We start from the raw sequence: 16,588 nt of genomic DNA, 5'->3' as shown, positions 1-16,588 counted from the left end.
ATGTTCTATAGATGGCATCTCCCACCAGTGAAGATGTACTTATTTTGAGTGTGGATTCTCTTGGCCTTATTTTGGGAAATAATGGTAGGGAATTGCACTGGAATGATTATTAGGAACAAGTGTCCGAATTTTGATCGGGTGAACATGGTCGTAAGTCCCCCCCCCCTTTTTTTCCCCCAATGCCATTTTAACTGGTCACTAAATGAACGGTCGTAAGCCAAGGATTTTGGCTCCTTTATCGTTGCGCTCCTGCAGACAGAACCTTGCCAGATTAAAGCCATTATTTGCAAAAATAATTTAAGGTTGGGGAAGGACAGAGAAAGGACGTTGGGCCTGTACAGCCAGGCAACCCTCTGTTTCTGCAGGGCAGGTCTGCTCCGGGTAGGAGAACATCTCCCAGGTGGGCAGAGGAGCCTCCAGCCGAAGTTATTGTGACACACACACACACACACACACACACACACATCCTGTTGCCAAGTGCAAGTTCGGAAAGTGAAAGGCCAAGAGGGAGGGTTGAGGTGAGCAGCAGCCTCTTAGGTGTCCCGCCTTGTTATGCAATGCCAGAACAGGAAGGGGGAAAGAAAGAAAGAAAAACAAAAACCACCGGAAAATAGCAATAGCAATAGCAGTTAGACTTCTATACCGCTTCATAGGGCTTTCAGCCCTCTCTAAGCGGTTTACAGAGTCAGCATATCGCCCCCACAGTCTGGGTCCTCATTTCACCCACCTCGGAAGGATGGAAGGCTGAGTCAACCTTGAGCCGGTGAGATTTGAACCGCCGAACTGCAGATAGCAGTCAGCTGAAGTGGCCTGCAGTACTGCACTCTAACCACTGCGCCACCTCGGCTCTGACCTTGGTGGACCTTAAAGGCTGACATCCACCCCAGAGGTAGAATGAACTCTACCCTCTAGTGATCAAACCTGTTCAGCCAGACGCCCAGGTCAGCTGAAATCATCTCCAACTTCCAATCTGGTGAGCAGCTTGGAAGTCTGCTGAGAGGGATGGAGGGAGGGAAGGGAAGCAGGGGTGGGTTCCTGCCAGTTCTAGCCTCTTCTATGGAAGAGGTTTCACAAATCTCCAGTGCCGTTTAGAACCGGTTCCAGCTTCCTCCCCCCCCCCCCCGGTCCGTTCCCACATCATCAAGATGAAGAGCGAGAGGAGGAATTCTGGGAGTTGAAGTCCACAAGTCTTAAAGCTGTCAAGTTTGAACACCCCTGGGGTTTTTTTTTCCTAAAGGGTTAGGGGTGTGAGAGTCTTGTAACTTGACAGCTTTAAGACTTGCATGCTTCAAATGCCAGAGTTTCTGAGCCAAAATTTTGGTTGCTAAGCAAGAGCGTTGTTAAGTGAATGTCACCACATTTTACAAGTTGGCCATGCCCACCCAGTCACATCTCTGCCAAGCTACTCCCACTCTGTCACATGACTGGCAAGCCACTCCCACCCAGTCACATGGCCGGCAAGCCACTCCCACAAACCAGACCACTCCTACAGAGAAGGTTCTAAAAAAATTTGAAGCCCACCACTGGAAGGAAGATAGGAAGGAAGAAAGGAAGGAAGGAAAGGAAGAAAGGAAGGAAGGAAAGGAAGATAGGAAGGAAGGAAGGAAAGGAAGATAGGAAGGAAAGGAAGGAATGAGAGAAAGAAGGGAAAGAGGGAGGGAGGAGAGAAAGAAGGGGAAAGAAGGAAGGAGACCACATCAAGGAACAAAAAGAAGGGAAAAGAAGGAAGGAAGAGAGAAAAAGAAAGGAATAACAAGAGTTGGAAGGGACCTTGGAGGTCTTCTAGTCCAACCCCTTGTAGGAAACCCTACACCATTTCAGACAAATGGCTGTCTAAACTTTTCTTTAAAAACCTCCAGCAATGGAGCACCCACAACTTTGGGAGGCAAGTTGTTCCAAGAAAGGAAGGGAGGAAGTAAGAGAGAAAGGGAGGAGAGAGATTAAGTTTACCAACTAGTTGACCCATATTGATTGTCGGGCAAAGGCAGGTCATTTTCTTCCCCAAAACAGCTGGCACTAAATTTCCTTTTTGGAGCAAAGCCCTGTGCTCACTGCTTGTTAGCATTGCATGTTTTCTTTCACTGTCTCCTCAGTTAAGGATTGTGTTATAATTTGTTGTGAGTTGTGAAGTCGTGTCCAACCCATCGTCTAACCCCATGGACCATGTTCCTCCGGGCCTTCCTGTCCTCTACCATCCCCTGGAGTCTATTGAAGCTCACGCCGACTGCTTCGGTGACTCCATCCAGCCACCTCCTTCTCTGCCGTCCCCTTCTTCTTCTCTTGCCCTCCATCGTTCCCCACATTCAGCTCTTCTCCAGAGAGTCCTTCCTTCTCATTAGGTGGCCAAAGTCTTTGAGTTTCCTCTTCAGGATCTGGCCTTCTAAAGAGCAGCCAGGCTGGATCTCCTCTAGGACTGACCAGTTGGATGGCCTTGCAGTCCAAGGGACTCAATGCAGGAGTCTTCTCCAGCACCAGAGTTCAAAGGCCTCCATTCTTTGGCGATCAGCCTTCCTTATGGTCCAACCTTCACAGCCATCCATTGCAACTGGGAAATCCATAGCCTTGTCTATGCGCACTTTTGTCGGCGGGGTGACGTCTCTGCTTTTTAGGATGCTTATATTATAATACTAAGTTGCTATGTAACAGGGAAAAAGAAGGATGCAACAAGTTCTATCTTTTCTAAGCGTCCCCCCCATCCACTTAACTTCCTACCTCTTACATTTACACCCACAGCTGCGACCAATATTTCCTCTTTTTAGCAGTAGACTTAGCAGTAGACTTATATACCGCTTCATAGGCCTTTCAGGCCTCTCTAAGCGGTTTACAGAGAGTCAGCATATTGCCCCCAACAATCTGGGTCCTCATTTTACCCACCTCGGAAGGATGGAAGGCTGAGTCAACCCTGAGCCGGTGAGATTTGAACCGCTGACCTGCTGATCTAGCAGTAGCCTGCAGTGCTGCATTTAACCACTGCACCACCTTGGCTCCTTTTGCTAAGCAGGCCAGTTGTTAAAGGAGCTGGGTACGATTTTACGACCATTTTGCCCCTAGTTGTTAAGGGAATCACTGTAGTTATTAAGTGAATCGGTTGTTAAGCGAATCTGGCTTCTGTTTAACTTTGCTTGCCGGAAGCCAGCTGTGAATGGCAGTCATGTGACCCCAAGGTGCCCCAGTGCTTGTAAATACATATTGGTTGTTTATGGACGTTGTGATGGTCGTAAGTGTGAGTTGTGGCCAGTGGTAACTCACTTTCCTTCAGTCCCGTTGTAACTCCTGATGTTTGCTTAAACGAGGGCCACCCGAACGGTTACTTCAGCCTTGGCAAGCTGGCACATCCATGTTGGGGAAAAAACATATAAATTACATATAAGCTCTGACATGTTGTTGAAATGTATTTGTTTGGTTACGGTTTGTGGGTATCTAAAGGAATTTTTTTTTTAAATCTTTTTTTTTATACCCCTCTTCGGATGAAATTGAAAACAGGATGTGTTTTCAATGGGAAATCAACCATTAGGCTCGGACGTTCTGCCAAATCATTTGGGGTCCACCAGAATCTGGCAGGAAGGGAAGGCTGGGATTTTCTCGTCATCCCAGGTTTCGGGGCGAATCAAATCTGGATTTATACCCGTTGTTCCCTCTTCCCCCTTGTCCTCTCCAGAGCCCCCATAGGGAGTTCTCTCTCCCCCCCCCCCCGGGCATCTTTCCAATCTATTCTTCCAAAAATACAACACAGAACCAACGAACCCCTAAAACTGCAAAGAAGATTCCTGTTACGTTACAACCGCAAATATGTTCTAGGATCGTGATGGCAAACCTGTGACCAGGTGGCACACGAACCGTCACCCCAGCTCAGCCCCACCACGCGTGTGTGCGCCTCCCATCGGCCAGCTGATTTTCTGGTCTCTGCCACACACATGCGCAGATTGTGTGCGTGTGAGAGTTGAGCACGCAGGGGCAGGAGGGGGAACGTGTGGTGGGGTGTTTGGTCTCTTAATGGAGCGCGGGGCAGTCACGTGTGGGGAGGGGCATCGTGCATGCATTGCGTTATGGGTGTGGGCACTCACGCGGGTTTTCAGCACACAACGGCAAAAAAGTTAGCCCTCCCTGTTCTAAGAGGAACCGATTGGTTGCAACCAGAAGAACACCAGGCCTTTTCTAGTTGCCTGCTGTACCTGTTCTCACGAGACAGTTTTGTGACGGGCACCCGCTGGACTTTGAGCAACGCCGTGAATGTTTTCTGCTTCCTGATGGGCCTCTTGTGCCCCCCCCCCCCCGTTAGTTGGGGAGTCCTTCATTTTGTTCCCGGATCTCTTCTCTGCAGGAATGCATTCTCTCGGGCATTATGTCCGTCAATGGGAAGAAGGTTCTGCACATGGATCGGAACGCTTACTACGGAGGGGAGAGTGCTTCCATTACACCCCTGGAAGATGTGAGTATTTCTCTTTTTCTCTCCCCTCCCTCCCCCTCTTTCCTTTCCTTTCTTTCTTTTTGTATCTTCCTTTTTTCTTCCTTTCTTTCCTCCTCTCTATGTCTTTCTCTCACAGTTTCTCCCTTTTTTCTCTTTTTCCCTTTTGTTTTTTCTTTTCTCTCTTGCTTTCTTTTCTTTCTTTTTCTTTCTATTTCTTCCTTTCTTCCTTCCCTCCTTCCTTCCATTCCCATCTCCTTCCTTCCCTCTTCTCCCGCCCTCCCTTCTTTTCCTCCTTCCTTTCATTTCCGTCTCCTTCCTTCCTTCTCTCTTCTCCCCCTTTCCCTCCATTGAAAGATCTAAGGATGATTGGTAGGATGGTGACGTGATGCTTTTAACAGTCCTTCTCTGAGCTTTCTTCTTCTTCTTCTTCTTCTTCTTCTTCTCCTCCTCCTCCTCCTCCTCCTCCTCCTCCTCCTCCTCCTTCTTCTTCTTTTTTAAGACATTCCTTCTTGGGTGTATGAACTGCACAGCCCACCCTAACTCCTCCCCTCTTCTTCTTAAAAGCTATTCAAAAGGTTTCACCTGACGGGAGCCATTCCGGAGACGATGGGCCGAGGAAGAGACTGGAACGTCGACCTGATCCCCAAATTCCTCATGGCCGGTGGTGAGTGGCTGGAAACAGCTCTCTGGTTCTGTCCTTTCGATTCCCATCCTGCCTTTGGTCCCGTAGCTCCCCCTAGTGTCTGGATAAAATCCCCAGTTATTCTGTTCTTCAACCTACTTTCCTTGCCTGCCTGCCTGACTGGCTTCCTTCTGGACTGGCTTATTTCCGCAGGCCAACTGGTGAAGATGCTGCTGTACACAGAGGTCACTCGCTACCTGGACTTCAAGGTGATCGAAGGGAGCTTTGTCTACAAGGGTGGGAAGATCTACAAAGTCCCTTCGACCGAAGCCGAAGCTCTCGCCTCTAGTAAGCCGATCCCTCTTTCCCTCAGTGGATCCCATCAATGGGTTACGATGTGGGTTGCGAGATTATACTGTACGGGTAGTCCTCAACATATACCGTATATACTCGAGTATAGGCCGACCCGAATATAAGCCGAGGCACCTAATTTTACCACAAAAAACTGGAAAAGTTATTGACTCGAGTATAAGCCTAGGGTGGGAAATGCAGCAGCTACCGGTAAATTTCAAAAATAAAAATAGATACCAATAATGTTTTTGAATATTTATTTCAAAGAAAAACAGTAAACTAGCGGTGTATTCAATGAAATACTTCACTCACCTCATGATGCTGATGTCCCGCTGTGATGATGATGTCCCGTGCAGCCGCGGGAGCGATGTCCCGCCTCCTATGACACACGGCACAGTGATTCCTATCATTGGATCACTGTACCAGAGGAGGTGGGACATCGCTATGTGGCTGCTTGCCATAACAAGGAGGAGGTGGGACATCGTTGCAGAGCGGCAGGAGGGGGAGGAAGGGGAATCGTAAGACAGCCCTGCATTACATTAGAACGTGAGGAGGGGGGATGGTGCGGTGCGCGCTGCGCAGCAAACTGACACAGAGGGAGGGGAAACTCACAGGGGCACTGGGCCATTCACGAGTGTCACCCAGCGGCATGGCCCCGCCCCTTTTTCTCCTCCATTTCGGGCAAATTTTTCACTGACTCGAGTATAAGCCGAGGCGGCTTTTTTCAGCCCAAAAAGTGGGCTGAAAAACTAGGCTTATACTCGAGTATATACAGTAACCACATTGGGGACCAAAAACCTTCATGCCTAAGCCAGACAGTTGTTAAGATCATTGTACCCCCCACTCTAAAACTTTTCTTGCCACAGTTGTTAAGCGAATCACTGCTGTTGTTAAATAAATGAGACAATTTCAATTTCAATTTTAATGGATTTGTATGCCGCCCAATCCTGAAGGACTCCTGGCGGCTTGCATAAAAACAGTTTAAGAAGTATTAAAAAAAAATTAAAATATAAGACAAAGCAAATTTTAAAAAAAAGGCACAACATGCATTCGATCTTAATGGGGCTGAGGCTCCATCGAAGATCAGCAGCCCCAGGCCTGCCGGAACAGCCAGGTCTTAACAGATTTTCGGAAGGCCGAGAGAATGGGGAGGGTCCGGATCTCAGGGGGTAGATCGTTCCATAGGGCCGGGGCAGCTACAGAGAAGGTCCTCCCCCGAGGAGCCGCCAGACGACATTGTGTAGTCCAGTGTTTCTCAACCTTGGCAACTTGAAGATGTCTGGACTTCAAGTCCCAGAATTCCCCAGCCAGCATTTGCTGGCTGGGGAATTCTGGGACTTGAAGTCCAGACATCTTCAAGTTGCCAAGGTTGAGAAACACTGGTGTAGTCGACGGCACCCGGAGAAGGCCCGCCCTGTGCGATCTTATTGGGCGCTATGTTGCAGAAGGCGGTCACAGAGATATCCAGGTCCTAGGCCATGTAGGGCTTTAAAGGTGATAACTCTAGCTTCCCCTTTGACTTTGCTTGTGGAAAGGTCCCAAAAGGGGATTGCGTGACACTTCCCCCCCCTCCCCGGGACAAGGCAACCATCATAAATATGAGCCAGGTGCCAAGCGTCCAAATTTTGATCGGGGAAGAAGCTGCAACGGAAAATGTTGCATGTCGCTTTTCTCCAGTGCCATTGTAACTTTGAACGGTCACTAAAACGAACGGTTGTAAATTGAGGACTCCCTATACCCCAAAACAGCCTCTAGCCCACAGCTGGGAAGAACCAACCGGAGCCCACGTTGCTGCTTCTGTCCGAGCTCTAGAACAAACCAAGATAGAAAGTGCACATTTTTCACCCTTGGTGCTTAAAAAAAAAGTGAGCTATTTTTTTCCCCCTTTGAAGGTTTGATGGGCCTGTTTGAGAAAAGGCGCTTCCGGAAGTTCCTGGTCTACGTGGCCAACTTTGACGAGAACGACTCCCGCACGTTCGAAGGGGTGGATCCCAAGAAAACCACCATGCGCGACGTCTACAAGAAGTTCGATCTCGGCCAGGATGTGATTGACTTCACGGGCCACGCCCTGGCCCTCTACAGGACGGATGAGTAAGCGTCCGCCAAGAGAGAGGGAGAGAAAGGAAGAGGGAGGAGGGAGGGAGGAAGGTGAGAGAGCGAGGGAGGGGGGAGGAAGAGGGAGGGAGGTGGAAGGGAGAAGGAGGGAAGGAGGAAGGGATAAGAGAGAGGGAGGGAGGAGGGGGAGAAGGAGGGAGGAAGGAGAGGGAGGGAGGAGGAAAGGAGTGGGAAGGAGGGAGAGAGGGAGGAAGGGATGGGAGAGAGGGAGGGAGGAGGAAGGGAGGGAGGAGAGAGAGAAGGTGGGAGAGAGGGAGAGGACAGAAAGACCTGGGGACTGCAACTCTGTTTTCCCGAAAATAACCTAGCATGATTTTTACATTGGCGCCTAATATAATCCCTGCCTCCCAAAATAAGCCCTATTTAAGAGATTGCACAGCCTTCCATTCCGTCTGGTGGCTTGTGATGCCGCAGCTGTGAGACAAGGTGGGATAGTAGTGGAGCCGCCCCACGCCGTCTTACCTGAGGGCCCCCACCTGCCATTCCATCCATACCCCAACACCTGACGTGTGCAGTAGGAGCCCATGTGGCTGCCGGCCCACTTCTTCTGCTCGTTCGCGGCCACAACAGGGCAGGAGATCAAGCGGTGTGTCGATGCCGCGGCCACAAGGCAAGCCCAGGTGTCGGGCCGTGGGTGGCCTGGCTGCGGGGACCCTCAGGTAAGATGGTGCGTAGCGCATGGGGCAGCTCCACATCCTCCCCCTGCCTCATTGTGGCAGCACTGGTGCATCGCATGGCCTCCTGCCCCACCGCGAACGAGCAGAAGAATTCGACCTCCTGTACATTTGGGGGGGGGGGGACACTCCCCTCGAAAATAAGCCCTAGTCTTGTTTTGGGGGAAAGGTGGGATGGTTCCCAGGTCATAAAGCTCTCATAGCTGCCCAACCCTGATCTCAGCTTTCTCTCCTTTTAGCTATCTAGACCAACCTTGCCAAGAAACCATCAACAGGATTAAACTCTACAGCGAGTCTTTGGCCAGATACGGCAAAAGTCCCTACCTCTACCCTCTCTATGGCTTGGGGGAGCTTCCCCAGGGATTTGCCAGGTGAGACCTTTGGTGGGTGGAGGTGTTTGGGCTGCCAGCTCCAATCAGTATTCTTCATTTCTGGTGTATTTTTCTGGTTGGGATCCCCGCATACCCCAGTAGGTATCAAGACAGGAAAGATCAGGCGGAGACACAAAGGTTCAGTTCAATTGATGTATTGCTACTCGTACCTATGCACAGGAAGGTGCAATTACAGTGGTACCTCGGTACTTGTCGTGAATTGGTTGCGGGAGGAATGAGGAGTACTAAAAATAACGAGTATCAAACCAACCACGTGATCTTTTGATTCAGGTGGGAAGGACTTCTTATCTGTCCCTTTTTCTATATATCAACGACCTGCCCAGCATCTCCGACTTCCTGTCCACCCTCTGTAGCCATCCCCTTGTCAACTCATAAAGTTGCCATGGTGAGGAGAGGGGGGGGAGGGCATTCCATGCATACCCTCGGCTAGAGTCGGATCTCAGATTACTACAGCAGGCTTGGGAAGGGTGCACCTCGTTGGTGAATGTGATTTATGACACAGACTGAGGGGAGGGAAGAAACGGGCAAAGTTCAAAGCCATAACTCAAATGAGGCCTAGATCTGACTGCAATGGGGCATTGGCCAAATGGTGCTCCTAATAAATGACTGGGTTTCTTTTGAAACTTGGCTCGAGGCTCCTGAATCAATGAGGGCATATTTCGGAAACCTGACACCCCCACTTCCTTTTGCAGCAACCTTCCCAGTATGGCCAACTTTCTGTCCATTCTCTGTGGCTGCCTCTCTCTTTCTATCACAGCATATCGAGTACCGAACAAACGACGAGTATCGGGACAATGTTTTCGCATCAAAATGTGTCGAGTGCCCAAATTCGACGGGGTTTTGAAGCAGTCGAGTACCGAGGGATCACTGTAAACTGTTTTATTGCTTTTTAAAAAAAAACCCTATGCACAGAAATGTTCTCAACTGACAAGACAGCACCTGCTAGGTGTCAACCCTGAAGCAAGCCTGGCTGAGGCCACCTTGGAGGCTCCAGGGTTGCCCCAGGGAAGAAGAAGAAGGGGCAGGGAGGGGGAAAATAGATAGCTGGGGGCTTCTAGTCAAAACAAAATGTTTTCCTGCGGGGACCAAGGACATTCCAGTAGGTGGCTTGGAGAGAGGAGGAGTAATAATAATAGAGGAACCAAGCATCTGGTCAGCACCTCAATTGGACAGTGTGACTGATGACTTGGGGGAAGGAGAAACTTTTAACTTTTTTAACCGGGCGAAAACCGTGGGAACTTTCCGAGTCGGTTTTTTCACCAGTTGTGCCAAATACGACGTAGCCAATAAATCCTTCCTCGAGGAATCTTACCTACCTCCGGGTTCCGCTTTCATTGGCTGCGTTACTTGGTACGCCGGCATTATTAGGGGTTAGGAAAGGGTCAGCTGAATTCAAGGGAGTTTCTAATTTGCCCCACCCGAGTGCTGAGTGTTGAATGAAAGTTGTGTTTTTACTGTTTATTTTATTCACATATTGTTTATGTCTCTGTATTGCACCCCCCTTTTCCTATGAATGTAAGCCGCCCTGAGTCCCCTCAGGGAAAAGGGCGGCCTATAAATCCCAAATAAATGAAAAATGAAATGAAATGGACACGGTTCGCTTGTGACTACGCAGGGATGCCGGGCTGATTCCTTCCTTGACTCCAGCCCCAGTTTGGCATGGGATGAAAAGTTCCACGTTTGGAAAATGGAGATTGCACGAAGAAATGCTGCCGTAGGGAGGCTGTTTGGTGTAGTGGTTAAGGCATCACCAGTTTAGAAACCCAAGAGACCCCCAAGTTCTAGCCTTGCCTTAGATCCGCGATGGCAGACCTATGGCACATGTCCAGAGGTGGCACACAGAGACCTCTGTGGGCACGCGTGCCTTCACCAGCTGGTCTTCTCAGGTGCCGAAGCACCGGAAAATGCCCCCCAAATAGGCCATTTTTTCGGGCTGTTTTGGGGGCATTTTCAGGGGTGTTTTTCAGGCCTGAAAATGGCTCAAAAACAAGCTGAAAATGGTCTGGAAAACGGGCAAAAAATAGGCTGTTTTTCGGGCTGTTTTCAGGCCAGTCACTTTCTCTCCGCCCTAAGAAGGGGCCAATGGCAAACCTCTCGCACAAATGATCATTAGAGGCTCCCAAAGCCATTGTCCACCTGTGGGATTGGGGCTCGGTCAAGCCAGGGATGCAATTAAGCCACGCGACTGGGACCACCTGACCCCCCCTCCCCTCTTGGGACCGTTGCTTCCTTGACAGGTTAAGTGCCATCTATGGAGGGACCTACATGTTGAACAAACCCATCGAAGAGATTGTCGTGGAGAACGGCAAAGTGGTCGGCGTGAAATCGGAAGGAGAGGTAGAGTGACGCTCCCGTTCTTTTTCCCCTGCGCCGCTTTTCTGCATAGAATTTGGAAAAAGTTTTGGATAATATTCTCCCGCCCCCCCCCCCCCACACACACACACTTTATTACAGATTCCCATGTTCATCCTGTAGTTGCTATACTACATTTTGGGTTGTTTTTTTCTTTCTTGAGTTTATGGGCTGATCATCTTCTGGGTTTATTTGCTATTTCAAAATAGTTTTGTCATTTTTATATTCCGTATCATTTCTTCATGTGGCGTGAAATTAATTTTATGTTTCGTTAAGTCTCTTTCTTCTTTAATTTTATTATTCTGTGGTTCTTCAGTTCTTTTAGGTTTCTCCTGTAATCGCGTTTGTTGTTTCCTTTTCTCCTTATTTCTCCTCGCCATATACACTGTAATTATACCCCGCACATAGGCTTTGGTCGTGTCCCATAAATTTTAATACAATACAATAGCAGAGTTGGAAGGGACCTTGGAGGTTTTCTAGTCCAACCCCCTGCCTAGGCAGGAAACCCTATACCGTGTTTCAGACAAATGGCTATCCAACATCTTCTTAAAGACTTCCAGTGTTGGGGCATTCACAACTTCTGGAGGCAACTTCTGTTCCACTGATTAATTGTTCTAACTGTCAGGAAATTTCTCCTCAGTTCTAAGTTGCTTCCCTCCTTGATTAGTTTCCACCCATTGCTTCCTGTAATTTTGTAAAAATTTTTTGTTCTCTTTGAAGAAAAAATCCAATTCCTTACCCATCATTTGTACATAGGATTTTTCTTTTACAATTCTCTAGTTTAAGGTCCATCTTGAAGCAGTATATAAATCTAACTGCTATTGCTATTAACCGCCCCCTCCCTTCTAGCACTGATGATGTTGCCTAGTTGGGTCATGAAATGTCTTCAAAAAACCACCAAGCTCAGAGAGCAACAAGGACCCCCTTTTTCCTCCCCCTCCTCCTCTCCAACCCTCCTTTCCAGCACCTATGATCTTCCCTAATTGGAAGCCACCAAGCCCAGAGAGCACCCGGGACCCCACTGCTCAACAACCCTGAGCTACGAATCTTCTCCCGTGGTCTTGCCCCTACCTTAGCAATAGCAATAGCAGTTAGACTTATATACCGCTTCATAGGGCTTTCAGCCCTCTCTAAGCGGTTTACAGAGTCAGCATATCGCCCCCAACAACAATCCGGGTTCTCATTTTACCCACCTCGGAAGGATGGAAGGCTGAGTCAACCCTGAGCCGGTGAGATTTGAACCGCTGAGCTGCAGAACTAGCAGTCAGCTGAAGTAGCCTGCAGTGCTGCATTTAACCACTTCGCCACCTCGGCTCCTACCTTCTGCGCTTCTCCATCCCTTGGTGGTCACGAACCCTCTGCCCCTTCTTCTCCCCCCTCCCCCCATCGCAGATCGCCCGTTGCAAGCAGCTCATCTGCGACCCCAGCTACGTCTCGGACCGAGTGAAGAAAGTGGGCAAGGTGATCCGGGTGATCTGCATCCTGAACCACCCGATCAAGAACACGAACGATGCCAATTCGTGCCAGATCATCATTCCCCAGAACCAAGTCAACAGGAAGTCAGGTAACACCACCACCACCACCACCCCCGGGAAGCACGATGACGGACCCTCTCGCCCCCGGGCGCTGTGTTGGGTTTGCACTCCTTTAGTCCGGCCCTTTTCGGATTGGCGAACCCGTCGTGTCTTTTTTTTTTAAGACATCTACGTCTGCATGATCTCGTCCGCCCACAACGTGGCGGCCCAAGGAAAGTACATCGCCATCGTGAGCACGACCGTGGAGACCAACGAGCCGGAGAAGGAGATCAAACCCGCCATGGACCTCCTGGAGCCCATCGAGCAGAAGTAAGGCGTGCCAGCTGGACTTTGGCTGAGTTGGGCTACTCTGGCCCCCTTTGCCAGAGCCAGAGGGAAGCAGTGAGGAGGTTGGGGAGGAACCTGGGCCAGTCCTGGAGTCTGGGGAAGGCTTGGATGAGGGCTCTGTGTCGGAGGCAGAGAGGGGGACAGGACCATCTGACACTTATCAGCTGCCTTCGGAGTCAGACACCAGGGAGGCAGAAGAACAGGTGGAGCCTGTTCCCAGTGTGCGCATGCGCAGAGCTGCCAGACGAAGGGAACAGCTAAAGAACAGGGGTCGACTTGGGAGTGAAGCCACAGGTGGACGGTGAATGGCCCCTCCCAGAGGAAATAAAAGAGGAGCGAAAGGGGAGTGGAGTTTGCAGGAGACCATTAGTTCTCTTCATTGGTTGGTGACTCTCTGAGGCTCCTTGCCAAGTTTTGCAGCTATTGGCCTGGCAGCTCTCCAAGCCAGATAAGGTCTGTGACCGTAAATCCTCCTTTGAAAGACTTTGCTGGATGCGAATGAGTAGAATTCACAGTCAGTTAATAAAAAGGGGGTTTTGTCGGGACAAGGAGTTTGCTTCATGCTCTCGGGAAGCCTCAGTCAGAACAGCTGGCCATGGGGCGGTCATCGTTCTGGCCTGAGGGATTCTGGGAGGGGAAGTCCAGACGCCTTACAAGTTGCCATGGTTGAGACACACAGATGCTCAGTCCTTGGGAAGAAAGAAGAGGAACACCCAAGAGGGCCATAAAGTTGTTCTTCTTCTTTACATTTGTCGTTCTTATACATTTGTCATTCCATTTAATAGGTTATAATGTGCAATTGGGGTTGCTTTATTTACCATCCCTTCCGCCTGTTATAACACCACTTTATTTTCCCTTTCTTTTCTCTCTCCCTCCCTTCTACTTCCTTCCTTCCTCCTCTCCTTCCTCTTCCTTCCTTCCCTTACCCTCTCCTTACTCCTACTCTTCCTCTTCCCCTTCCTACCCTCTCTCCTTCTCTTTTTCTCCCTTCCATCCTCCTTCCCCTTCCTCCTTCTCTTGCCTTTCTCCCGCTCCTCCTCTTTCCCTTCCCCTTCCTACCCTCTCTCCCTTCCATCCTCCTCTCCTTACCTCTTCCTTCCTTCCTTCCCTCCTCTCCTTCCCCTTCTTTCTTCCCTTGCCTTTCTCCCACTCTTCCCCTTCCCCTTCCTACCTTCTCTCCTTCTTTCTCTCCCTTCCATCCTCTTCTCCTTCCCCTTCCTTCTTCCCTTACCTCTCCCTTACTCCTACTCTTCCTCTTCACCTTCCTACCTTCTCTCCTTCTTTCTCTCCCTTCCATCCTCCTCTCCTTACCTCTTCCTTCCTTCCCTCCTCTTCCTCTTCCTCTCTCCTCCTTTCTCCCTTTCTTTTTCTGTTGTTATAAGTGTCTCTTTCAAATCTCAGTTTGTGTTTTCTCGGGATGGTATTTCCGCAAACCCGAACATAGTTTAGTCCATTCCTAGAATTCCTCATGGTGGCTGGGGAATTCTGGGAGTCGAAGTCCACAAGACGTAAACCTAAGCCCTCGGTTGAGAAACGCAGATTCTCAGGCCTTGCGAAGAAAGAGAACCAACAGGAAGGCCACAGCCTGGGAGGGTCTGAACTTTGGCAACTTTTAAAGACTTGTGGACTTCAACGCCCAGAATTCCACATGCTGGCTGGGGAATTCTGGGAGTTGAAGTCCCCAAGTCAAATTTGCCACTGTGGAGAAATGCAGATGCTCCGGCCTCGTGAAGAAAGAAGAGAGCAAGCAGTAAGACCACTCGCCTTCTGCCTTCTCATCTCAGGAGGTTTCAATCAGGGCAACTTTTAAGGCTGGTGGACTTCAACTCCCAGAATCCCCCAGCCAGGAGTTCACAAGCCTTATGGACAGCCCTGCCTTTAACCCCTTGAGGTCAACATGTACCCAGTTTTGGTTTTGCCAAACTGCCACCCGCCAGAGGAACCAGACAGAAACTCCAATACGTAGTTTGTGCGTTTGGGCCTGGAAATAAAAGCAGATTTTTTGGCTTGGGTGGGCATCTGAAATCTTCCTCAATTGATCTTTTCTTTCTCCTCCCTTGTAGGTTTGTTAGCGTCAGTGACTTGTTTTCCCCAACTGACCTGGGCAGAGAAAGCCAGGTTGGTATGAAGAGGTTGGGGGGGGGGGGAGAGGGCAGGCCCCTTCCTGGGAGGGGAGGAGCAGCACCACCCCATTTTAAGCACTGATCCTTCTATTTAATTTGTTGTTTAATGTTTCTAATGTTAATGCTTCGCGGGTTTTTTTTCGTATTTTTAACTTTTAATGTGCCTAAATTGCTTTTTATGATACTGTTGCTCAACAATGAGATGGGTCGTGGGGAAGGAATGAGGGGAGGGAGATGAGAGAAAGAAGGATGGAAGGAAAGATTTCGGAAGAGGGTAATGATTGAAGGAAGGAGAAAAGAAAAAAAGGAAGGGGAAGGGAAGGAGGGATGAAAGAAAAAGGGAGGAGGGGAAGGAGATGAGAGAAGGAAGTATTTGGGAAGAGGGAAATGAAGGAAGGAAAACAAGAAGAAAAAAGGAAGGAAGGAAAGGGAGGGAAGAAGATGAGAGATGAAAAGATGGAAGAAAGGATTTGGAAAGAGGGAAATGAAAGAAGGAAAGAAAATCTGAAGGGAGGGAGGGAGGAAGATGAGAAGGAAAGATGAAGGATTTGGGAAGAGGAAAATGAAGGAAGATCTAGCAAAGAAAAAAGAAAGGAAGGAAAATAGAAGGAAGGAAAGGGAGGGAGGGAAGAAGATGAGAGATGAAAAGATGGAAGAAAGGGTTTGGAAAGAGGGAAAGGAAAGAAGGAAAGAAAATCTAGGAAGGAAGAGAAAAAAAGGGAGGGAGGGAGGAAGATGAGAAGGAAAGATGAAGGATTTGGGAAGAAGGAAAATGAAGGAAGGAAGATCTAGCAAAGAGAGGAAAGAAAAAGGAAGAAAAATGGAAGGAAAAGAAAGAAAGAAAAGGATCGCGATGCTGACAGCCAAACTTCTCTGCCTCCCCCCCCCCCACTTTCGCCCAGATCTTTATTTCCCGCACCTATGACGCCACCACTCACTTTGAAACCACCTGTGACGACATCAAAGACATTTACAAGAGGATGATGGGCTCCGAGTTCGACTTTGAGGAGATGAAGCGGAAGAAGAACGATATCTACGGAGAGGACGAACAGCAGTGAGCGGGAGCCGGACGTCTCTTCTCTTCCCCCCCCCCCCCCCATCCCCTCTCCGGCTCTCGACCACAGACCCCGGGGGTGGAGACACCCGCACTCAGGACCTTTAAGCTGAGCTCCCTCCCTCCTGCCCCCCCCCCCCCAAGCTCCATATCGTAAGGCCCTATGACTTTCTCTCTCTCTCTCTTCCTCTCTTTCCTCCCCCTTCCTTAATCATATCTCTTGAGATTGAAAAGGACCTTGCACTGATCCGACCCCCCCCCCCCTTCTCTCTCTTTTCGGCTAGAATCATGTGTCCATTTCAGCTTTTGGGGGGGGGGGTTGTTCTGATTGGCAGGGGCTGACACCTGTCACTCTAACTCGCTAACTCCATTCTCAGCCCTTTAAAAAAAATAAATCAATCTGGTCCCAGCGGGGAGGAGCGGGGGACAGACACAAAGCCCACCACCCTATAGAGACTCTCGTAGCCCCTTCCGAGCTACCACCATTCTTTCCGAAACCCTGGCGGACGGCTCTCTCCCGCCCCACACACCGACGGACGCAGTGCGCGCTTCTCCTCCTCCTTTCGGCCTCTCCCCCCCCCCCCCTTTTCCCTTCCCATTTCACGCCAGCCCCGATCCTGGCAAGGCCGCCTCCG

At 49.7% G+C, this 16,588-nt stretch overlaps 1 protein-coding gene across 1 annotated transcript in view; it reads left to right on the top strand.

Moving 5' to 3' along the window:
• Positions 1 to 16,380, top strand: part of GDI2 (GDP dissociation inhibitor 2) — a 34,209-nt gene extending 17,829 nt beyond the window's left edge. The window contains exons 2-11 of the mRNA XM_032221244.1: positions 4,322 to 4,429; positions 4,973 to 5,072; positions 5,244 to 5,378; positions 7,274 to 7,472; positions 8,410 to 8,541; positions 10,800 to 10,899; positions 12,307 to 12,478; positions 12,614 to 12,758; positions 14,840 to 14,894; positions 15,802 to 16,380. Of these exons, the coding sequence (XP_032077135.1) occupies positions 4,322 to 4,429; positions 4,973 to 5,072; positions 5,244 to 5,378; positions 7,274 to 7,472; positions 8,410 to 8,541; positions 10,800 to 10,899; positions 12,307 to 12,478; positions 12,614 to 12,758; positions 14,840 to 14,894; positions 15,802 to 15,957 (1,302 nt within the window). The 3' untranslated portion in view covers positions 15,958 to 16,380. The remainder of the gene's footprint in view (positions 1 to 4,321; positions 4,430 to 4,972; positions 5,073 to 5,243; positions 5,379 to 7,273; positions 7,473 to 8,409; positions 8,542 to 10,799; positions 10,900 to 12,306; positions 12,479 to 12,613; positions 12,759 to 14,839; positions 14,895 to 15,801) is intronic.
• Positions 16,381 to 16,588: the final 208 nt, after the last annotated feature.

Source organism: Thamnophis elegans, chromosome 7 (genome assembly GCF_009769535.1).
Source record: "Thamnophis elegans isolate rThaEle1 chromosome 7, rThaEle1.pri, whole genome shotgun sequence".
Classification (NCBI taxonomy): domain Eukaryota; kingdom Metazoa; phylum Chordata; class Lepidosauria; order Squamata; family Colubridae; genus Thamnophis; species Thamnophis elegans.
The sequence above is the reverse complement of the archived record's forward strand: the minus strand, read 5'-3'. Positions and strand labels throughout refer to the sequence as shown.